General features: G+C 44.0%; 1 protein-coding gene across 1 annotated transcript; it reads right to left on the bottom strand.

Moving 5' to 3' along the window:
• Window positions 1-17,344: 17,344 nt before the first annotated feature.
• LOC143296279 (uncharacterized) lies at window positions 17,345-19,996 on the bottom strand. The gene is made up of 2 exons (XM_076608125.1): window positions 19,694-19,996; window positions 17,345-18,034 (listed from the first exon to the last, which is right to left on the bottom strand). Exons 1-2 carry the CDS (start codon window positions 19,994-19,996, stop codon window positions 17,345-17,347), a joined length of 993 nt encoding a protein of 330 aa, XP_076464240.1.
• Window positions 19,997-26,096: the final 6,100 nt, after the last annotated feature.

Raw genomic sequence — 26,096 nt, 5'->3', positions numbered from 1 at the left:
TACCGGATAACACCATAATGGTCATCATACAGTCACACACAAATCTCGCAGCATGTTTCGAAATACAAACTAACCAATACATTGGAAAGACTTTCGAATGTCCCCTCCCTCTCCACCTTCGAACTTCATCCCGGTTTATGTCAAGGCTACTACTACTACTACTACTACTACTGCTACTACTACCATTACTACTACTGCTGCTGCTGCCGCCACTACTTCTAGTCATACTGTTTTATGTTGACCTGTCTCAAGTTACTTACGGGCGCTCGTGAAATCTGTTTAAAACGTCTATCATGTCACAACACGAAAACAGTACTGTCCGTGCATGGGCCATCATGCGCACACATTTGCACGCAAACCACACACGCGCGTGCGCGCTTACGCACAAATGCAAGCACACGTGCACGTACAAAAGAAAGTATTGCCTATGTTTTTGACAGTTTGTTCCCCCACCTTCCCCTATATTTTGGACAGTTGAACTTAACTTTTTTTTCCCCTTCGCCCACACCTAGCTTCGTCTAATGCAACACGAAATTAGGAAAAAGGGTGAATTACAGAACGATGAAATACACTTAGATACTTTTTTTTCAGTCAAAGAAAGCATTCAATAAGTGCGTGGTCTCTCTCTCACCAGTTCATCCTAGGTTACGCTCGTGAAGTGGAAAAAAAGATTGTGTGTTTGATGATCACAAAGAAGGAAACATTTTCCTGTCTTCAAATATAACATTATCATTTGTTAGGGTGTGTGTCAATGGTTGAACAGATCGCTTGGTAGATGGAGCGTGTGATTAACAGTGTCACGTGAATTGCATGCTCTGTCAAGGCAAGAGCAAGTGACCTCTCGAAACAGGCCCTTGTATGCAAACGAAAAAAAAAAGTTCTTTTAACCCTGATCGTAAACACATGTTTTACAAATCTTGGAGTCATGACTTTGTGAAGACTTGTTTACATATGAAGAATGTTTTTTTTAAAAAGAAACTTACTGATTTTAAGAAATGATTTGACAGTAGTCATAGTCGTGAGTTTCAATATTTTTTCAAGACATGCCATCTTATACAGACTGGGTTTTGACTTTTCCCCCTCTCACACACATCACAAGACACGTGAGTTGCGGAAAAAATCGAAAACTTTGGGGCAAAAATGGCGTCAGTCTCCAATAAAACAACGTAAGAATCGTGATTGAACGCTTGAGACAGAGAAGGAATCGAAAACTCTTGGATAAAAAGTATGCCAAATGTTCAGGAAGAACACTGTAGGAACCATGTTCTAATAAAACAAGAGACAATCTTGCAGATGATTGTAAAGCACCCAAGTCAAGTGCTTGAGTCTCTGCCTGCTATGCCTGTCTTTTGACGTGCGTGCGTGCGTGCGCGTGTGTGTGAGTGTGTGCGTGTGTGTGTGTGCACATGCTTGTCCGACAATTTCGAATTTTGGATGTCAGTAGTCATGGACGAAGCAGTCGATATGAATGTGTACATCAAACACGGTTACTGTTAGCATATGAAACGGAGTTTTCCCAAGTCTGTGATGATCTGTACGTTTGGTTTTAAATAAAATGCTATTCGGCTACGCATGAGAAACATTGTGTTAAAGTGTGTATTTAGAATGATGAGTGATTTGGAAGTCGTTGGTGGCTTTTCTTTTGTTTGCTTGAGGCATGTTCCTTGTGACGCGATTGTGCTCTGTTCTCTCATTATGTTTGTCAGCGCTCTTGGTGGCTGTGTGTTGATCCTTGACTGTCGGTTTCGATTTGTTGTCAGTCTTCATGTACGTGTTTATTTTTTCTGTCTTTCTGTCTCTGTCTCTATCTCTCTCTGCCTGTCTGTCTGTCTGTCTGCATGTCTGTCTGTCTGTCTCTCTCTCTCTCTCTCACATCATCTCTGTCTCTCTGTCCTCTGTCTGTCTCTCACTGTCTCTGCCTGCCTTTGTGTATGCTTATTTCACTGTCTCTCCGTTTGCCTATCTCTCTCTCTCTCTCTCTCTCCCTCTCCCTCTCTCTCTCTCTCTCTCTCTCTCTCCTCTCTCTCTTTTGGTGTGTATGAGAACACACGGGCGCCCACATGATAATCGATCAAAGCGTGGATGTACTCCACCATGTCACACAAGGGATGGGGTCGACGGGGCGTGAAAACGAGTCAGCGATGTGCATCCAAGACCAGTTGTGACATCAGTGTTAAAGGCAATTCAAGGCAAGGCAAGACAACACAAGACAAGAGAAGGCGTTTGTTCAAGGAGCCCCGTAGACGTAGGTGTACATCATAATATTACTATTTCACGTAGCTGGTATGGAATATGGAACACATTTGGCATTGTTCTCATAATCAGTTACAATGGCCATGATCGGTTAAGAAATACATTTTGTAGAAAAAAACAACTCTCGCCGACGCCACCCTTCCCTCCAACCCCAAAATACAACAAACAAACAAACAAACAAACGAAACAAACAAACAAACAAACAAAAAACAAGAACAAACAAAACAAACAAAAACAACAAACAAACAAGAACAAACAAGAACAAACAAAACAAACAAAAACAACAACAAAAACACACAAAACCACACAGACAAAACAAAACAAAAGACAAACAATTATGCATTGGTAACATCCAACAGATTCAGCATTGTTCTCTGCATACAAGCCAGAAGCGAATGGACATTTTGTTCCAAAAGCTCAGCAAGACAAAAGTCAGATGACGGCTTTGTAAAGCAAGTCTACTGAGACGCACTTTATCGAGGCAAATCAGAAAGTATCCATTGTAATTCTAAGGGGGCATGATGATTAAACGGGTAAACAAACGTTTGTTTCTACTCGTGAACACTCACAAACACTCCTCAGACCACTACAGCAGGTACAAAACGCCACCGCCAAACTGATTTATAAAGCAAAAAGATCCGCAAACTGCACACCCCTTCTAAAATAGTTGCACTGGTTACCCACAGAGCAAAGAATAAAATACAAAGCCGCCTGTCTCTGCTACCATGTCATACCTGGAACTGCACCCCGATACCTCTCTGACATCTTTCAGATCCATGTACCCTCCCGTTCTCTTCGCTCTGCTGCCGATGATAGAACCTTCCGCGTCCCAAAATACAAAAGAAAACAGCACGGTGATCGAGCCTTTCAATCAACTGCTGTTCAAATATAGAACTCTTTGCACTGTCTTCCTTTAAATCTAACCTCAAGACTTTCCTCTTCCAGCAGCATTTCTTCTAGATCCTCTCTCATACATGAAAGTTGTTAGTTGATTTTGAAAGTATATTTTAAACACCGTATTGTGTGTACGCCGAATGTATGTATGTATGGATGGATGGACTGTGTGTGGATTGAAAAGCGCTTTGTGCAATGAGGAAAGCGCTGACAAATGCCCACTTATTATGTATCATTGTTATCATCATCCTCATCAAAATTATTATTATTATTTTTGTTGTTGTTGTTGCTGCTGCTGCTGTTATTACTATTATCATTATCATCATCATCGTCATCATCGTTATTATTATTATTATTATTGACCTGCCGGTCATGGAAGAACTTGACGCAGAGCTAACTGAGGACGAACAGCAAGGCCATTAACAGCCTGACATCAGGCAAGGCACCTGGCAGTGACGGAATTCCCCCAGACCTCATTAAACACTGCAGGACTACTCTTCTGCATCCTCTGCACACAGTCCTCTGTCAGTACTGGAATAAGGGAGCTGTACCGCAGGACATGAGGGACGCCAAGATTATCACCCTCTACAAAAACAAGGGTGAAAGGAGCGACTGCAACAGCTACAGAGGCATCTCACTTCTCAGCATTGTAGGCAAAGTCTACGCTCGGGTCCTCCTAATTCGCATGCAGAAACTGGCCGAACGCGTTTACCCGGAATCACAGTGCGGTTTCCGAGCAGAGAGATCCACGGTAGACATGATCTTCTCCCTTCGCCAGATCCAGGAGAAGTGCAGAGAGCAGAGGATGCCCCTGTTGTCGCAGTCATTGACCTCACCAAGGCCTTTGATCTAGTCAGCAGAGACGGCCTTTTCAGGGCTCTTCGAAAGATTGGCTGCCCCTCCCCCCTCCCTTAAACTGCACAGCTTGATTGAGTCCTTCCACTCCAACATGAACGGGACGGTGCAATTTAATAGTAACCTCTCCAAGCCCTTCGATGTACGCAGCGGTATCAAACAAGGCTGTGTCCTCGCCCCCACCCTATTTGGAATCTTCTTTGCTCTTCTCCTGAGACATGCGTTTAGCACAGCGCAAGAAGGGATCTGCCTGTGGACCAGATCAGATGGCAGGCTCTTCAATCTCGCCCGCCTCAGAGCAAGGACAAAAGTCCGCGAAGCCCTCATCAGAGACATGCTCTTTGCTGACGATGCTGCAGTTGTGACCCACACCTAGCGGGACTTCCAGTCACTAATGGACCGCTTCTCCCAGGCCTACAAAGATTTCGGTCTGACCATCAGTCTGAAGAAGACAAATGTCCTAGGCCAAGACACGCCATCTCCACCAGCCATCACCAATTCACTTACCTTGGGTCCACCATCACCGACAACCTCTCCCTTGACACCGAGATCGACAAGAGGATCGGGAAGGCAGCCACAACACTAGCCCGCCTACACAAAGAGTGTGGACAAATCCCAAGCTCACCACGAAGACAAGGATGGCTGTATACAACGCCTGCGTCCTCAGCACCTTGCTGTATGGCAGTGAGGCGTGGACCACACATACTCGTCAGGAGAAAAGGCTCAATACCTTCCACCTGAGAAGCCTACGGTGCATACTCGACATCTCCTGGCAAGACAAGGTGACAAACACCGAAGTCCTGACTCGCGCTGGCCTCCAGACCATGTATACCATGCTGAGACAGCGTCGGCTGCGCTGGCTGGGCCACGTTCGCCGCATGGAAGATGGTCGCATCCCAAAAGACATCCTTTATGGAGAGCTCGCCACGGGGCAGAGAAGCATCGGCCGCCCACAGCTGAGATACAAAGACATTTGCAAACGTGACATGAAGGCACTTGAGATCAACACTGAGTCCTGGGAGGGACTTGCAGATGACCGCAACAGATGGAGAAGCACTCTCAAGAATCAGCTACGGATTGGTGAGGACAAACTGTCAGCTGCTACAGCAGAAAAGCGAACTCGCAGAAAAGGGACGGCAGCCGACAGACCAGCATCAGCTTACACATGTGATCGCTGCGACAGAAACCGTCTCTCTCGCATCGGTCTCTACAGTCACAGGCGACGCTGCTTGGTCCAAGCAGACAGCCCAATTAGACATTAGGTCGGATATACTCTATCCATGTTCAGCCATGGCCGAAGGAGGCCTGATGGAGTCTCCCGTCGGTCCGACGGATGAGTAGGCAGGCAGGCTTATCTGTCGGTGTGTGTCCTCATATGGGAGAAGAGGCCGATTCTGGATGTGCAGCACTTCCCACAGGTGTTGCAAGGGAAAACATCTCCAGAAGTTGAGCCCTGCTTCCTTCGCTTACGCTTCTCCTTAATGGCCAGCGTTCTCTTGTTTTCAAACGTCTTTATGCCACTAGAGCACAGCATCCTCCAGCGAGAGCGGTCAAGGGCATCAGTTTCCCAGGAAGCGATTTCTATGTCACAGGCTTTGAGGTTTGTCTTCAAATTGTCCTTGAAGCGCTTGCAGGGTCTTCCAAGTTCACGGTGGCCTTCCTTCAGCTGGCCATATAAAAGCATCTTCGGGATCCTGCTGTCTGTCATGCGGACAACATGTCCTGTCCAGCGTAGCTGGCACTGGATCAGCAGGTTTTCGATGCTGGGCAGGCCGCTCCTCTCTAGGACCTGGAGGTTGGAGACCCTGTCTTGCCATTTTATGCTGAGGATCTTTCGTAGGCATCTCTGGTGAAACTGCTCAAGTTGTTGAATGTGACGGCGATACGTCGTCCATGTTTCACAGCAGTACAACAAGGTGGTCAGCACAACAGCTCTGTAGGTTTTCATCTTGGTGCTGAGCCTGATGCCTTTGTTGTTCCACAGCCTGTTGTTGAGTCTGCCAAAGGCGGAGCTGGCCTTGGCGATGCGCAGAGTCACTTCTGCATTAAGGGCTCCGTTGCAGCATAGGGTGCTGCCCAGGTAGCAAAACTTGTCGACTGACTTGATCTCTGTGTCATTGATCTTGATTGCAGGTGGGGGGGAGGCACTGGCGTTCTGTGAGCTAGCTGGTTGGTAGATGGACCCGGTCTTGCTGAGGCTGATGCTGAGTCCAAAGAGCCTGCAGAAGGTTGAGAACCTGTCCATAAAGAACTACATGTCCTCATGGGTGTGTGCAGCAAGCGCGCAGTCATCAGCAAAGAGGAACTCTCTCATCAGTGCCTCAAACACACTGGACCTGGCGTGGAGTCGCCGCAAGTTAAAAAAAGTTTACCATCTGTGCGAAACTGAATGTAGATGCCCCGGTCACAATCTTGGAAGGCGTCAATCAGCATGGCAGAGAAGAGAATGGAGAACAGTTTGGGTGCCAGGACGCAGCCCTGCTTCACTCCATTTACCACAGGGAAGGGATCAGTATTTTCCTGTACTCTCACCTGCGTGCCATCGTGGAATGACGCAATCAGCTGGATTAGGCTCTCTGGGCAGCCGAACGTTAGGAGGATCTTCCACAGACCACGGCGGTTCACCGTCTCGAAGGCTTTAGTCAGGTCTACAAAGACCATGTGGAGCTCCTTGTTCTGCTCACGGCACTTCTTTTGCATCTGGCGTACGGCAAACACCATGTCACATGTTCCCCTGTCTGAGCGGAAGCCACACTGTGCTTCAGGGATGACTGTGTTGGAGACATGGTCAACCAGTCTATTCAGTATGATGTGGGCGAAGATCTTGCCGGCGATGCAGAGGAGAGAGATTCCACGGTGGTTATCGCAGGATGTTTTATCTCCCTTCCGTTTGTAAATGTGGACAATAGAAGCATCCTTGAAATCCTGGGGGACCTCCCCTCTCTCCCAGATAGACTGGAACAGGGCGGTCAGCTTGTCTGTCAGCACCTCGCCTCCATACTTGTAGATGTCAGCCTGGATTCTATCTGCTTCTGGTGCTTTTCTGACGTTGTCAGCTTCAGGGCCTTCTGGGTCTCGACCTTGGTGGGAGGGGCAGTTAGTGAGTCATTGACTGGTAGCTGTGGGAGGGCTGCAATTACCTCGTCAGATACGGATGAGTCCCAGTTGAGGATGGTGTTGAAGTGCTCTGCCCAACGGGCAAGGATGTCTTTCTTGTCTGTCAGGAGGGTGGTCTGGTCCAAGGCTCGGACAGGGGTTGATCCTGTGACTCTCGGTCCATACACAGCTCGGAGACCATCATGGAAGGTCTTCATGTCGTGAGCATCAGCAGCGAACTGAAGCTCCTCGGACTTTCTCTCCCACCAGGTGTTCTTCATCTCACGCAGCCTCTTCTGTACGAGTTGCTTTGTTTGTAAGAACTGGTTCTCCTTCCTCTGGCAGTCTTTATCGGAAATGTGATCCTGATGCCGTATATGCAGTGTGTTCAGGAGCTTGGAGATTCCATAGTCGTTCTCGTCAAACCAGTCTTTGTGGCTCCTCTGTACAAAACCGAGTGTGTCAGCTGCTGCTGTGTACACAGCATCTCTAAAGGCGATCCATACCTTTTCAACATCAGTCGATGCAGGAATGTCTTGCAGAGCTACTTGGATTTGCCGCTGCAGCTTGTCCTTGGTGATAAGGAGGTGGTGGATGTTCAGCTTCCTAGGGGGTTTCTTCCTGGCTGGTTGAAGCTTGCGTGCAAGTCTGATGTTTATCTTGCTGCGTACCAGGCGATGGTCCGACCAACAGACTGCTCCTCTCATGCAGCGTGTAATGGAAACATCACCTCTGTCCCTCTGTGGGACAATCACATAGTCCAGCATGTGCCATTGCTTGGAGCGGGGGTGCATCCATGTGTTCTTGTACTTGTCCGCTTGTTGGAAGAGGGTGTTGGTGATGGTCAGTCCATGCTGCGCGCAGAGTGAGAACAAAAGCAGTCCGTTGGAGTTGCACTTGCCAGTGCCGTGCTGTCCAAGGACTTTTGGCCATGAGGAGAAGTCCACACTGACGCGGGCATTGAAATCCCCAAGGATGATCAGCCTGTCCCTTCTGTCTACCGCTGAAATGGTGCGGCTGAGGTCCTCGTAGAAAGCTTCTTTGATGTCATCAGGGTTGGTCATCGTCGGGGCATAGCAGCTGATGACTGTGGCGAAGTGATCCTTGGACAGCTTCAGACGCAGGGTCATCAGCCTGTCATTTATCCTACGCGGAAGGCTGTCAAGCTGTCGTGCAAGTTTGGTTCGTATGGCAAAGCCCACGCCTGAGGTTCTTGGGGTGCCATCTGGCTTCCCAATGCAGTAGAAGGTGTAGCCCCCTCCAACTTCCTCCAGCTGGGTTTCACCCGCAAACCTGGTTTCGCTCAGGGGTGCTATGTCCACCTGGTAGCGATCAAGCATTCTAGCAATGGTGCTGTGCGTCTTTCTGGTCTGTCGTCTCTGTCTAAGAGGGTGCGAACATTCCAGGCACCCAGAGTCAGGGCATGATTTCTGGTTCTTTTCTTTTGTTTTCGACCGCTATTGTTGGATGTCCAAGTAGGTGCGGTTTCCTACTAGGTACTAGGTGAGGCAGGCTTTGTTTGGGGATCCTTTTATCTCCCCTTCCCCATGTGTGGAGAGCAGTGCTGTCCCTAAAAAGGGCTGCTCTGACACTGTGGGAGGATACGGGCGCCGCATCTGCCCCAGTCTACGGCGGACGACCATCACCCCACAGCCGCCTGCGTGCAGAGTCGTGACTAGGAACTGCCAGCAGCATCCTCTGCCTGTCCCCTTTACCACTTCTCCATCGCCGCAGGGCTTGAGAAAGCTGGGTGTAAAGGGCTAGCTCGTCGTTCCGACATTAGCCTGGTTGCCTGATCAGCACAGGTGACTTTTTTTTAGTGAGGAGGAGTTGTGCAGTCCCTTCCCCACTCTCTCGCCTACCGACGCTCACAGTCCCACAGGTGCAGATACTGCCACGTGTAGGACGGCCTATTGTTATTATTATTGTTGTTGTTGTTGTTGCTGCTGCTGCTGCTGCTGTTGCTGTTATTACTATTATCATTATCATCATCATCATCATCGTCATCATCATGTTCATCATCATCATGATCATCATTCTTCTTCTTATTGTTGTTGTTGTTGTTGTTCATCATCATCATGATCATCATTCTTGTTGTTGTTGTTGTTGTTGTTGTTGTTGTTGTTCAGTAAGTCAAGGTACAGAGAGAGGTTCGGCTCACACAGACGTACAACAAATCAACAACAAAAAAAAGTATTGTTCGATTTTTTTTTTTTTTTTTTTTTTTTTTTTTTTTGAAAGAAGAAAACGCGTTCACCTTTTTTTTTTGTTTCTTTTTTTTTTTTTTTATAAATATTTTGCAGCTATTAATTTTTTTTGTCACAACAGATTTCTCTGTGTGAAATTTAGGCTGCTCTCCCCGGGGAGAGCGCGTCGCTGCAGTGCAGCGCCACCTATGCTTTTTTTTCTTTTCTTTTTTTACCCTACCCGCATGTGTTATTTGTTTTACTATCGAATGAATTTTTTTTTTTTTTTTATACCGAGTTTCATCAGGATTGTCCATTCTATGCAGATATCTCCTTCTTCTTCCTGTCTGTGTTCATCAGTTTCCATGTGACGGCCAGTTTCAGTGAACGTGTACAAAAAAAAACCAAACCCAACCAAACCAAACCGTCCAGTTTTCAATATGGAACACCACTGATCATTATAGGCTGTGGGGGGGGGGGGGGGGGGGGGGGGGGTGCGTGGTCTTGTGCGAGTGCAGGTCTGCTGGGTGCGGGAAGAGAAAATGTGATACTGTGTCGAGAGTATGTATGGTCATCCTGTCTTGGGGTCTATTATTTATTCACTTTTTTTTTAACATTATATTTATTTATTTATTTATTTGTGTAAGCTTATCTATTATTTATTCACCTTTTTTTTCTCCTCAAGGCCTGACTAAGCGCGTTGGGTTACGCTGCTGGTCAGGCATCTGCTTGGCAGATGTGGTGTAGCGTATATGGATTTGTCCGAACGCAGTGACCCCTCCTTGAGCTACTGAAACTGAAACTGAAACTGTTGTTGTTGTTGTTGTCATCATCATCATCATCATCATCATCATCATCATCATCATCATCATCATTATTATTATTATCATAAACAATGAATGGAATTTCAAAACATCTCCAGGGTCTCCAGGAGCTGAAGGGTGGCGGTCAGTTCTCTGCATCGGAGACCAACTGTAACCTTTGAGTTCAGGTCCAACGTCTCTAAATTCAAATTCAAATTCAATTCAAAACCACTTCTTTAATCCACTTAGAGATTAACGTGTACAATCCCCAGTCTCCCCCACCCCCACCCCTTTTTTTTCTCTCTCTCTTTTTTATTTTAAATAGTCTAATATCACTGATAGTGAAAAGACGCTAAACTAAAGAACGAACACACACACACACACACACACACACACACACACACACACACACACACACACACACTTTCCTCTGGCTGTTTGTGTGTGTGTGTGTGTGTGTGTGTGTGTGTGTGTGTGTGTGTGTGTGTGTGTGTGTGTGTGTGTGTGTGTGTTGCATGGAGACAAAAGGGTTAAAATGTTTCACAGTTCATTTCCATTAAAACGCACCATGCTTTCTCAACGAAACATGGATAGATTTCACCAAACTCAGTCGGATGATAGACGGGCGCAATAGCCGAGTGTTTAAATCGTTGAACTTTCAATCTGAGTGTCCCGGGTTCAAATCTAGGTGAAGGTTCCTGGTGGGTATAGGATGTAGATTTTACCGATCTCCCAGGTCAACATATGTGCAGACCTGCTAGTGCCTGAGCCCCTTTCGTGTGTATACGCACGCAGAAGATGAAATACGCACGTTAAGGATCCTGTAATCCATGTCATCGTTCGGTGGTTTTGGAAACAAGAACATACCCAGAATACATGCATGAATACATTCGGTAGAAGAAATCACACGTCGTCTGTGTCTACTTGTGATTTATCGTCCACATTTGTCCTCATTCCCTCCACAGTTTTTCTCACACACTGCTATCCAGTGGATGGTGCAAACGTAAGGAATTCAGAAAATGAAAAAGAAATGAATGAAGGTTCTCGTACATACGAACTCCTTCAAATTCAAAGATCACATTTCCTGATCACACACACACACACACACACACACACACACACACACACACACACAGAGAGAGAGAGAGAGAGAGAGAGAGATACGGATACGGATACGGATAATTTATTCATGTATAGGCCATTGCCCCTCATGAAGGGGTACATACACATGATCATGTAAGAAAAGCAACAAAAAAAGCAACAAAAAATGAGCAGTCATATCATCAAGAACAACTTCAATATTCTAAGACATCAGAGTTGATCGCAGTCTAAATGCTTTAAACAAATAAATTGACAAATTACGAATGGTCTGTTCATGCTGAGAAGCCATGAGTAATGCTAATCTATGCTGACTGGGAAATTTACAGAATTTGGATGATATATACCTTGTTCTTAAGTCATGCAGGACAGGACAAGTTAGGACGAAATGTACTTCATTTTCTTCCTCCTTGTTGCAAAGTTTACACCTTAGATCAGTTGCATTATGTGTTCTATATCGGTAATAATGTACTGCAATATCAGAAATACCAGCCTAAATCTTGCCATTGAATACTTTAAATGTCGATCTATGTTTAAAAATAAATACGTTTTGACATCCGGTACGGTGCAGAATGTTCTGTAAACATTAAATCTCTCGCTATTACTAATATGAAAATCCCATTCCTGCCATCTACATGCAACTACCCTTTCTTTAAATACTCTAAGAAATTCGTCAATACTCTCTACGCCTTGGTTTAACCAAACGTAACCAAATCCATATATATACAGTTTACAGCGGATGTTCGAAACCCAGTTTCTTTTGTCACGTGCATCCAGATCGAGCAAGGTTCGATATGATTTGTGTGGTAATCTAGACGCACTCATTCTCGTTAACTTAAGCCAATAACTAATACATCTTACACATGAATTTATATAAATAGGGTACCTGTTTGTTTCTCCATATACAAAATCGTTAGGTGTTCGCATTTCTACTCCTAAAAATCTCTTGAGCGCAAACAAATGTACCTTTTCACAAAGAAATGCTGCATTATTTAAGCCCCATATCTCAGCACCATATTGTAATATGGGTTGAACTTGTGAATCAGATAACTTTAAAAGCGTATTCATGGAATTATTTTTCAGCTTGTATAATTTCAGCTTGTATAATACACAACAATGCGTTTTTGGCTCTACTGACTAAGTCACCACATGCTGCCACAAACCTCAGTCTTGTAGTAAAATGAATTCCTAAATATTTGTATGCGTTCACTACAGGCATAGATACTCCATTGTAAGTCCATCTTTCTCTGGCAGCTAAGTACCCCCCCTTTCTGAAAACAATGATATTACTTTTATTCATGTTCACTTTTAAATGTAGTGCAGAGGCTGCATGAGACAAACTATTCAGCTGCGTTTGTAAGCCGATAACGGTTTCAGACAATAAGGCAACATCATCAGCCAATAACAATAAAAACAGCTCTAAATAGTCATGTGTGAATGTTGCACCATGCTTTCCCTCTCTAATAATTTCTAATGCTAACTCGTTAATGAATAAAGAAAACAACACAGGACTGCAGGCATCTCCTTGCTTCACGCCTCGTGTACAGTTAATGTAATCAGTCAATTTAGCCCTACATCTGATTCTTGCTTTGACACTGACATACATGCTATGAATACATTTATAAAGTTTACCTCTGACACCATTCTTCCAGAGTATAGGCCACAGTAATTTTCTATCTACAGAATCAAAAGCCTTTTCGAAATCGATGAATGCAACATAAAATTTACGATTCAGGCAGAACTGTTTCTGTATCAGTGCTAACAGCGTAAACATATGGTCAACAGTAGAGTAACCCTTTTTAAACCCTGCTTGGTGTTCTCCCATCAAATCAAATTCTTTTACCCATTCTTGAAGTCTGTTGTTGATAATTGTACTAAATATTTTACTACTAACGTCACACAGTGATATTCCTCTATAATTATTTACCTGATTGACATCACCTTTTTTAAATAAAGGAAGAACAATACAGTCACACCAACTATCTGGGTAAGCACCCTTGTCAAATAATGCATTGAAAAATTTTACAAAAAAGTCAACCATTTTGTCCCCTGCAAATTTTATCATTTCCCCAATTACATCATCTGGACCGGCGGCTTTACCATTCCTTATCCCTCTTACAACAAGCAATACTTCTTCTTTTGATATCGGACGGTTCATGGGACTATATACATCTAGATCATCATCTTTATTATTTATAGCATTACTATCTTCGGCTGTACTTTCTACTTCTGCCTCTAATTCAAGCAGGCCTTTAAAGTGATTAAACCAGTCATCAACTGTTAGTCTATTATCAACTTGCTTTCTTTTAAAAGATACCCCACGCACAGTTTTCCAAAACTCTCTTTGATTATTTACTGAAGAGGTAAGTTTTTCTAACATTAAATCATTATACTGTCGTTCCTTTCTTATTAACAAATTCTTGTATTCTCTCCTTGCAACACAATAAGCATCGCTGTCATCTTTATTCCGTGTTTTTCTAAATACTGAAAGTAATTTTTTTTGCCTCAGCCTTACTTGATTTACATTCTTTATCATACCAATTCTTTTTCTTCAGGTTTAGTCAAATAAATTTTCTTTTTCATACAATCAGCATGTCTTCTAAGACAATCATTAAGCATGTTCAAAGCACCATTGCAATCAAAATCAATTAAACAAATAGCACGGTCAAGTAATGACAATGTTTCTTCTGAGTGTAATGCATTTACATAATCATATTCAAAATCACAGTTCCATACATATTTCTCTATGAACTGGTCCTCTGCCATAGGAACAGACAAAAGTGAATCATTTCTTTTCTGCTCAAAACTCAAGTACAGCTCAACAGGTGAATGATCTGACTCAAGTCTGTCTGATACAATCAGTTTACATGATGAGAAAACAACTACAAACAATTCCTTAGAAAGCAAAAAGTAATCATTAACACTGTTACCCGTTTCTGATATAAACGTATAATTACCCTCTGTGTCCCCATTGCATATACCATTAAGAATGCACAAATCAAGTGTAATACACATGTTTAACAAACATTTTCCATAGCTATTAAGTATATTATCTGCTGATTTCCTTCGAAGAAAAAACGAACTTTTACCAAACCGTTTACCGTACACATCATTGTCATCAAATATATCTTGAGATATGTTGGAGGTTCTGCTGTTTAAGTCCCCAGACAAAATTACATGCACATCGTTTAACTCAACCATGCATTCAAAAAGACATTCCTCAAGCGCCCAAATACTATTGTCAGTATCGAAGTGTGTGTAATACGGCGATCCCTCAGGTGGAACATAGGTACTCACATACATAACATCCAGTGATAAACCAAAAAGACTTTTATCAATCAGTAATAGAAGAACATTTGGAGAATTTGTCCTTATTTCATGGACAAAAGCCATCAATTCATTTCTAATAATGCATATCAATCCACCTGAACGTCGTCCCTGTTTTGTAAATTTAACAGCTGGTTTGCATAAAACAGTATACCCTGGAATTGAAAAACACTTTGCGTCTTCTACGAAGGTTTCAACAAGACATATAAAATCAAATTTACACAGAAAAGTAAAAAAATTCTTTGTTGTTTATTTTAGACAGTAAGCCATTGACATTCCAGTGCAGGAATGAAAAACAACTCTCAGATTTATCAACACCACCACAATCATAATCATGTATATTGTTACTCACAGTCATACCATTGTGTACTCTTTCACCTCCAAGTGCTTGATTCACTGCATTTACATTCGGTACACAGAGGTCAACATGCATGCTGTCATTAACATTCACATTTTGAGATAACCCACTTATACCGCCATTTTCACCACACAAAAGACCATGAAAAGGCTCTTGGAAAATATCTGTAACATGACTTTTTTCATGAATAACGTTGCAGTCTGTGGGACAGGATACGTATAATTCATCGTGTTCTATACAAACATCATATGCATGAGCAACAAAACCATCAGCATCAACAACTTTATTTTCTGCAGTGAACGCAATTGAACTTCCAAAAACGGAACTGATTATTTCAACCTTGTTTACATCTGCCCCCCACCCCTCCCCCGGAAAAGCGGTTTTGCTGACGTCATCCAGTTCACTGTTCACCATGCACACATCACTGACCTTGTTTCGTTCCGCACGGTTGTCTCGCGCACACCTTCGCGATGTTGCCGGTGTCAAACTGGGCTGGCCACCCCCCTATTGAGCCTCCCGAAGTTTCTGTCCCTCATCAAGGTAAAACTTTTTCCCCTCGATGATAAGGTGGTCATAAACCATAGTGGCTCGCTTACCCTCGCTTTATGCCTTCTTCATATGTGGCGACAGTTTCTTTCTTATTTCTCTCACACGGAAAGAAAAGTCCTCGCCAATGAACACATCACTGCCCTTCAATTTGCGTTTGGCCTTTAGAATAGTTTCCTTGTCTTTGTAGAAGGTGCAGCGTAGGATGACAGGTGAGTTCGGCTTTGAATTCAGGTGATGCACACGATCGAACTGGAAGTCCTCCGTCAGCTCCAACTTATCCACGATTGTATCATTGACGATGTTCTCACATTCTGCCTGAGAGAGAGAGAGAGAGAGAGAGAGAGAGAGAGAGAGAGAGAGAGAGAGAACAATTGAGTACATGGGTGAACTGGAAATTGGCGAATCGGGATCACCAGTTTGGCGATAGGGAAATCAAGAACAGGTGCAATGGAATTAACATGCGGAAGTGGAGAGAGGAAGAAAGGATTTCCATACATGTGTGTATATATGTGTTTTGAGGGGATGGGGTGGGGGGTGGGGGGAGGATTTGTGGGGGAGGGGGGGGAGGAGGTGGGGATGGAGTGCATATATACTTTGTACCAATGAGAGTGAATTTCTTCTGAAGAATTTTGCCAGAGGACAACACTGTTGTTGTTGCCGTGGGTTCTTTTTCAGTACGTCAGGTGCGTGCTCAACACAGGACCTCAGGTTTATCGGCTCATCTGAATGACTAGACGCTTTGTTTAATTTTCCAGCGAAACTTGGGAGAAAGGGCGGGAGCAGGATTTGAATCCAGACCCTAACAGAATCTGTATTGGCAGATGAGCGTCTTAACCATTCTGCCACATTCCTCCCACACATGCACAACCGGCAAAGACCAAATAATTGAACATAGTTATAGGGCATCCTGAAATGCATAACGACAAACGTTGGTGATCAGATCAATACGTTAACAAGCACAAAAAACGAAAAGCAAAGCAAACAGAGATACCATGCATTAATTGAAATTCGCCATGAATATCTACTTTTTAGATATATCGGTGAATTCGTAGTCGAGTTGGAATGATACTCACCCCCACAGCCAAATCACCTGTTGCCTACAGAACCCAGTGGTTGCCTTTATTCTTCCACCACTGGGGAATTTATCAGTTGCCACCATACATGGAAAATGACTTCGACTTCGGAAATGTCCCAGGACTCTCTTGGAACACTGACGGAAGTCCTAACTGGACAGACATCCAGGACTCGCCCACTGAAACAATCCCAACTTCCCTGAACCAAGACCCAGTCCCTGACCAACTTGATCTTGATCCCAAGGGCGTTAACCAATAGGTTGATAAACTCCTCTTCTGCAGGATGTCTCCAACGTGAGATTACAGAGTGGCTGTAGCCGCTTCTGAAGACACTGCAGAAGGAGCATCTCCCTGGAAATTCTCCTTCCAGCCAGTCAAAGAACTGGTCAAGCACTGGACTTGGCGTTATGGTTTCCCGAGGTGTATACATCTTTAGAGAGAGAGAGAGATGATATGAAATGAAAATTCTTTATTCACAACAGCCTATTTGGCCTTTATGCCAGGGGTTTGGGTTTGGGGAGGATAAGAATAAACACACACACACACACTCACACACACACACACACACACACACACACACACACACACACACACACACACAGAAATAGCAAAATATGTAAGTAGAAAAAAAGGGTAAAACGCCAGATCGATTTTCTGTTTGTGTGTGTGTGTGTGAGAGAGAGAGATAGAAAGAGAGAGAGAGAGAGAGAATGAACCCAAACAAAAACGATGAGCATTACAAATGAGCTTGCAGAAAATGAATATCTGATCACATATCTGTACTGTGAGCATGTGCCAGGTATCTACTGTGTTGTACACATGGACGAACAACAATGTCCCCATCATGACTGATCAGAAATCATCCATGTCATGCTCCACCTCTTCCACATTCTGGCCCAGAGCACAGCTGTGCTGATTGCGGCACGTCGTCATGGAAGTGGAAGTGACCAACGTTGCGGACGTCGTCATGGCACGTGCACCTCGCCCCGCGCCACACAGCAGCAGACGTCGACACTGCGCCCGAAACTTGGTACCCGTCAGACAGTACAGGTAAAAATTGATGGCGTAATTACAATACCACAACAAGCTGACCACCACCCACACAAGCTCCAACCAGGCTACGTAATATGCATCGCTGAAGTCAAGGTATTTCTCTGTGATGAGGAAAACGGACACTGGCAGGGTCAGACATAAAAACGTCACAGAAACGCACATCAACGTCACGGTCAGTGATGACGCCGCTTTCTCTCGGTTGGTGGTGGTGGTGTCCGCACGGCTGCTCATCTGACGGGCCTGGCGCACGGAGCGGTAGAGGGAGGCCGTGAGAGCGGAGTTGCCCAGGAGAAGCAGCAGTGAGGGGAGGAAGGAGGTGAAGACCAGGTCCAGCCAGGGGTAGATGAACATATCGTAGTACTGGAGGTGGGCGTTGTCCACGTACCAGCAGTAGGGTGTGGAGGAGTCACTGTAAGTGTACAGGGTGAAGGACACCAGAAGGTGGGCGTTGAGGGCCGTCGCCGTAGCCACTATCAACAGCACCATGATCTGGACACACACAATTTATATACATGTAGCCCAAACATCCCTCATTTATGTACATGTAGCCCAGACATCCCTCATTCATATTTGTATTTGTATTTCTTTCTATCACAACGGATTTCGCTGTGTGAAATTTGGGCTGCTCTCCGCATGGAGAGCTCGTCGCAACACTACAGCGCCACCCTTTTTTTTGTATTTTTTCTTGTGTGCAGTTTTATTTGTATTTTCAATCGAAGTGAATTTTTCTACAGAATTTTGCTAAGAACAACCCTTTTGTTACTGTGGGGTTTTTTTACGTGTGCTAAGTGCATGCTGCACACGGGAATTGGTTTATCGTCTCATCTGAATGACTGGCGTCCAGACCACCCCTCAAGGTCTAGTGGATGGGGAGAAAATATCGGCGGCTGAGCCGTGATTAAAACCAGTGTGCTCCGATTCTCTCGCTTCCTTAATGGACCCGTTACCTCTAGGCCATCACTCCGCATATACATGTAGCCCAGACATCTCTCACTTATATATACATGTAGCCCAGACATCCCTCATTTATATACATGTAGCCCAGACATCCCTTGTTTGAGGCGAGACTGCACTGGCTGTAAGTGCTGCAGTCTTGAGGGCAGGTTGGCTTTTGGCGAGAGAGTGGGAGTAGAACTTGGACAAGACACTGTGTGTTATAATTAAATTCTATACCAGATTGTCAGCGCAACAGCTGGCTTTTCTGCTTTTCTGATGGTCACAGTCGGTCTCGACTATGATGCAGACTTGCTTGCTGCCTACAAACTCTGAAGCATGTGACACAAAGTGATCACTGACCAGTACTCTACTGACATACATTGAGACACACGACCTGACGGGCCATGCAGTTATCATATAAAATGTCGCCCATTTGCATAAACACCCCAAACCTTATGAAACCAAACCTGTGTATAATTTGCTGTCAGTTGATGCTTATTGTTCCAACATATACGTATCTTGTGGTAGATTATATTTTGATCCAAAATCTATTGCTCGATAATGTCCGCAGTCAAATTTACGTCAAGTTATTATTCGTCACACTTTCTAACATAGTGTACGTGTCGCCGTTTTACCAGTTAACAATTTCCCTTTTGGAGACAACAAAATGTTCTTGTATCTTGTATCTATTCCCTGGATCAGGATACCAATCCGAATCATTACCACATTCTAATTCCTTGGTCATTGGCCCAGAACTGATTTTTCTCGGAATCATGCTGACAGAGAAATACCAGTAAAAATATGATCATGGTTACATCACACTGATATGTCTTCTCCCCACTGTCTGTCTATGACAAATTATAAAATACGTGTTAGTCAGACAAGTTAGTTGTAAGTTGCTAGTGAATGAAGAGTCACTTGTATCCGGTGGGTTCATGGTGGACAGTTTGTCCAAAGTCTATAGATGTGCAGGCCTTATAGTGCATGAACCTCCATTATGTGTATATGGGGAAAAGAGATCAAACACGTGTACGAAAAATCCCGCAATCTACGCCAGAGCTCGGAGGGTTATGGACACACAACATATCCATGACAGAAACATAAGCAAACAAGCAAACTGATTCCATAGGGGTATGAGGAAGAGTTGTAGACATATTTTAGATGACATAGCTTCGTTGAAATGCATTGGTTCAAATGTTTCCATGATCTCACCTGAGATTTACGCCGTGTGCACAGCAGGGCTACGCGGTGTGGCCACAAGACAGAAGCCACACGCTGCATCGTCATGGCAACCAGAAACCACGATGACGTCATCCGGGAAAGGTAGACGAGGAACATGTGCACTCTGCACATGACGTCATGAAAGTGCCTGAAATTAAGACCCCACAGAATCAAGACCCAATGGTTCAGGACTGCTGTGTACAACACCACCAGGTCCGACACTGCCAACGCCGAGAAGAACACGGACACGCCAGCGCCCCCTAACGGTACTGTCCGAAGGATGACGAGAGTCATGGAGTTACCGAACGTTCCCAAAGCCAGAATGATAGGACAACACACTTTTAACAACACCACCCCTACTTCATATTGCGCAAAAGACGTAAAGTCCCTGACGGACAAGACTTTTTCTGCCGATACATTGGTCCACTTGTACCCACTAGTTTCTGCCAGTGAGATGTTTGAGACTGTTGCCATTCAGACATCGTTGTCAGATAGTAAGAATCCATTTGTGCTGTTCTGTTTTGCACTCTGCACAAAGCGAACGCTGTCTGGAAAGTCAGTCGCCAATATCTAGTCTATCCGACTAATGAAACTAAACGGTGCATTCATACAGAGATTTATGAAACAAAATGATGCATTGAGACAGAGACTTTTGAATCAAAATGGTGCATTTAGACAGAAAGAAACTATGAAACAAATGTGCGTTTAGACAGAGAAAGGCGTTTGAAACAAAATGGTGCATTTAAACAGGGATTTTATGGAACAAAATGATGCATTGAGACAGAAAGAGACTTCTGAATCAAAATGGTGCATTTGACAGAAAGAAACTTTGAAACAAATGGTGCATTTAGACAGAGACTTTGAAACAAAATGGTGCATTTAGACAGACAGTGGCGTTTCAAACAAAATGGAGCATTTAGACAGACAGCGGCGTTTCCAACAAAATGGTGCATATCAGGAGTATTTATGAAACATAATGTTGTATTTAGACATGGAATTATGAAACAAAATGAAGTGGTGCATTAGAGACGTTTAAAACGAAAAGGGGTGCATTTATACAGACAGAGACGTTTGAAACAAAATGGTACATTCAGTGGAATCCGAATTTGCTGTGCATAGTCATGACTTCACACCCCATCTCATCGTCTTCCTCATCTGTGGTGACAGGCACATGGCAAGGTGACAGGTGAGGATACACTGGTAGCCATAGCTACAAACATGTACGTGGGTGGCTCAGGCCTAAGGGTTGCTTTCTGATGATTTGAGAGAGCGTTGGGGCTCAGCAGGTTGAATGAGTGTCTGAGCAGCCCTTTATAGGACAGCACTGCTCACTACCACAGCATGAGGACGGGGCGAGAAAAGTTCCCTAAACATTGCCCCCCCCGCCACCCCCCCTTGGTGAGGATCCTTCCATGCCAGCAAAACGACAATGAAAAAACAACAACAAAAAACAAAAACAAAAAAACAAACAATTGAGTTTAGCTCACTCTTGGCGAGCGGAACGTGCACACCATATTCGACTGGAAGATGCCAACAGAACCGACGAACTACTCCTGTGTCAAAGGAGTTGGCGAGGTATACTATCAATCTTGCTGAAAGTAATGAAACTCGCCTTGCTGATGAGGACAACTCACCAGAGTAGGTACCAGTTACTCATTTTTCTGGATGGGAAGAAGCATTGACGAGAGGCGTGAGGATGTGGTAGGCTTTGCAATAAAGTCAAACCTCGTCAGAAAGCGGGCTGGATAACCCCAAGGCATCAACAATCATCTCATGACTGTCTACCTTCTACTGACCAGGAAATGATTGCAACCAGCATCAGTGTATACGCCCCCACCATGACCAAACCAGATGATGTCACAGAGAAGTCCTATGAAGACCATAGAGCAGCCATCGAAGCCACACCCAGGGTGCACAAGCTCATCACTCTTGTAACTTCAACACATGGGTTGACATAGATTGGGCAGTCTGGGAATGAGTGCTGAAGAAACATGGCATTGCTAAATGCAACATCAACGGACACCTGCTTCTTGAGAAGCAGCTTTCGACCTTCTAATAACCAACACCATCTTCCAGCTGTCTAATTGCAACAAAACGTTTTGGATGCACCCTCGCTCCAAGCAATGGCATCTACTCAACTAGTTCATCGTGAAGCAACAGGATAGACAAGAAGTGAGGATCACTAAAGCCATGTGTGGTGCAGAATGCTGGACCAGCCACAGACTGCTGGTTTCCAAGATGACAATGCCAGACTGACAGTGCAAAGGGAGCTAAGACAGGTGCAGGACAACTGGTTCAGCAGTAAAGCAGAAGATATTTACTCATATGCTGACAGCAACAAAATGAAGAAATTCTATACTTCTCTTAAAGCAGTGTAGGGCCAACAATCTTCTAGTTCTTTGCCTTTGATAAGCTCTAATGGAAACAACATCATCACTGACAGGGACAAAATCCTCGAACAGTGGTCTGAACTTTGAACACTATCCTCACCCGTGCCTTCATTATCAACAAAGAGACAATTGATAATCTCGAACAGATCCCATCAACCACTCTCTTGCTGACCCCCCCACCCCTACCCCCCACACCATACAGATATGCAGATGGCCATCTCCAGTCTAACTGGTGGAAAATCGCCAGGCCTGGACTTGATACCAGAACAAGTATACACTGCGTGAGGCCCACAGTTTATCGCCAAGTTCATCGAGTTCTACCGCGAAACGTGAAATCGAAAGAATATACCTCAGGAGCTATAGGATGCCTCCATTATCCATCTTATAAGAAGAAAGAAAATAGGTGTATCCTGTCACAACCACAGTGTAATATCTTTATTGTCTGTTGTGGGAAATATCCTGGCCAGAGTCCCACTGGACAGACTACAAACATACCTTGAACAAGATCTACTGCCTGAGAGACAGTGTTGCTTTAGACAACGTATAGGGACTGTGGACATGATTTGCCAATAGTCAATTCCAAGTGAAGTGTCCAAAATGTTTGTCTCTACACCACCTTTGTGGATCTGACTAAGGCCTTTGACAACGTCAAACATAAGGACCTTTGTAGAGACATGTCCAAGTTCATCACATTGGTCTGGCATTTCCACAATGGCATGCAAGCCAATGTGCAGGATGACGGTGAACATTCAAATCCTTTCCCAGTGACTAGAAGGATGCGTTTTGGCACGGACTCCCTTCAGTGTGGTATACATTGCCATACTGAACGACGCTTTCCGTAATGGCAGTTTAGGTGTTGACTTCTGCTTCTTCACATATGGCAGACTCTTCAACCTGCACAGACGTCAGTCTAAAACCAGGGTCCAAGAGGATATCATCTGTAATCTCTTCATTGACGACTGTGCCCTTAATGCAATAAACCAGACTAAAATGCAAAGAAGCATGGACCTCCTTGCCCCGGACTGTGAGAACTTTAGTCTCACCATCAGCACCAAGAAAATTGAGGTGATGCATCTCTCAGTCTTGGGTGCCTGCTACACTGAGCCCAGCATCACAGTTCAAGGCCAGAAAGTAACCACTGTTGAAAAAGTTGTCTACCTTGGCAGCACACTGTCCAAGACGGCCACGACAGACAAGGAAGTTATCTTCCGCATCACCCGCTCTAGAGCAGCCTTTGGCATACTTCAAACAAATGTGTGGACCCGTCGAGGACTTAGCCTCAAAACTAAGCTGAAGGACTGCTGAGCAATCGTCTGCCCTAACTGTTGTATGCCATAGAGACCCGGACTGTACACTTTTGACATGCAGAGTAACTCAGCTCATTCCATGTGTGTTGTATGAGGAAAGTCCTGCAAATCAGCTGACAGGATCACACCTATGACAGAGATCTTTCACATATCTGTAACTGAAAGCTTTCATGCTCTACTGATGAGGTCTCAGCTCCAGTGGACTGTACATGCCCACATGTAAACAGTGTCCTGGATGCTAGTATTTTCGTAAAAGACTAAAAAGGAGATCTTGCAGTATGTTTCTGGTCAACGTTAAGAACACAGGTAACAAAATTATTGTCCTTGGCAGAATTCCACTCATTAGTATGCAGTTACACATGAAATTGTGTATAGATGCTGAGTCAGAACATGAGATGGGTAAGATGCAACCTGTTCAGGATGTCTGTCATTTTCGTAACATTGTATTCTGGCTAAACTACATATCAGCGCGATCACTTTTAGAACATGACCATTCATTACAATACGTATAACAATAACTTTATTAATAAAATTCCATGTTGACTATGTAGGAAAACAACACGTCATTCAGACTGAAAAGCGAGCATTCGTTTCTTGCAACACATACATAGATACACACTCAGTCACCTCATCTCCCACCACCACCCTCCTTCCTCACACATACACATCGGTAAAGCCCTATTTTAGCATCCTTCATTCAGGAACCTATTTCATCGGAAATTTTTGTGCAGGTTTGAAACGATATTACCATCAGTAGATGCTGTAACCCATTTTCAGTAGATTTCGACTCTTATTGTGCACATTATATTACTCAATTTTGACTCGGGTTCAGTCACTAAAACTAAGGTGCCACCATCTTGCTTTTTCCGTTTTTGGTCCCACAAACCATGAAAATGTGACCAACAGGTACCAAAAATTCAGGACTCTAAAAACAGGATACACACACGTCCGTATACACTATACTTTTAATTGTTGAGGACTCCCAGAAAGATGCACAAAGCACGCTGTATGTTTTTGTGTAGACACAATTCACACTTCCGAAGAGGGCATACTACAGACTTTATTTACGTGGAAAAATGCATTTATACAAATAAACATACAGAGAAACAGACATGCTTATCGTACATACGGCGTAAACGCTATATCCGTAGGTATCTTTACACATACACACTGCCAGGTTCTCAGTGGGTCGAATCAGATTGAGCTAGCGTATGATAATAATTCACGCACACATATGCGCGCGCGCATGCGTACGCAGACACACATACATATACACGCACGCAAGCACACACACACACACGGAGAGTACGTATATAATTGGTGGGTGGGTGGGTGGAGGGTGTTGTCACTGTTCTTTCTTCTATACTGCCATTTTGTTTGATTTATAAGATTGACGAAACATGTTAGTTGTTACAACCATTGTTATAAATTCATTTATTCTGCAACCAAATTAATGTGATCCTGAACGCATCCACACACACACACACACACACACACACACACACACACACACACACACACGCACATACATACACACGCATACACAAGTACGCATGCACACACACACACACACACACACACACATACACGCGCGCGCACACATGTACGTATGCAGGCAGACACACGCAGACACACGCACACACACACACACACACACACACACACACACACATGTACGTATGCAGGCACACACACACACACACACACACACACACACACACACACACACACTACAACACACACTACAATGAGACTGAGCGCACACGCGAGAAAGAGAAACCAGGAAACATGGAGGCAGTGAGGAGAGAGAGAGGGAAGAAGGTGGGGGCAAAAAGAACTGTGAAACAATTTGATTTCTTTCTATTTATACCTACCAGCTGAGAACCATCCTTGCGCTTTAGACTGCCAACCCATTAAAAACAAATCGAACAAACATAAGCACATTAACCAGATAATAATTAAATAAGTGCATTCGCTGATAAATTTAAAGCATCCGCTGACATTCTATGCTAGAAATATGCTGTGATCTCATTGTTAGTTTCTCAAACAGGATTCTCCGCTCAAAACATAAATAATTGAAGATACTTCTGTTAATTTCAGTGGGTTTCAAAAAAAAAAGAAACAAACAAACAAACAAACAAAAACTTTCCGAATTCTAAACGAGCACCCAAATTTGTTGCTTCCAAGCTCTAAGTGACCAGGAGTTACATCGTTGACTGAATGGTTACCTCACCTGCTCTCTAATACTAAATGTTACAGAAGCGTAATTTGCAAATCGGCGATTAAAGCAGCTGCTGACATTCTATGATAGAAATATGTTGTGTTCTCATTGTTATTTTCTCACAAATCTCTTCTATAACTGTTTCCATTCAATAAAAATGTCTTTATTCACCGGGAAAAATCTGTCTGTTGCTAGAGAATCATCATTTGTCAATGTGTTGGCTATTTACTTGTTTGCTTGAGTTAGCTTTTGTGTTTGGTTCATTTTTTAGATATTTCTGTATGGCGTGTGTAAACGATAGATGTGTGCAGTGTTTCAATCTCCCAGTGGGTACGTGGAATACGTACCTTGGCTTGCCTCATGGAATGTAGAACCATTTTTCTACATCAATAGTCTTTGACACGTGAGCACAACACAGCTGGTCTACATAAGTGATCTTGGAAGTACTAAGTTTGATTTTGCGTTAGGAATTTTCC

Source organism: Babylonia areolata, chromosome 21 (genome assembly GCF_041734735.1).
Source record: "Babylonia areolata isolate BAREFJ2019XMU chromosome 21, ASM4173473v1, whole genome shotgun sequence".
Taxonomy (NCBI): domain Eukaryota; kingdom Metazoa; phylum Mollusca; class Gastropoda; order Neogastropoda; family Buccinidae; genus Babylonia; species Babylonia areolata.
This window is presented reverse-complemented; position numbering and strand designations above follow the sequence as displayed.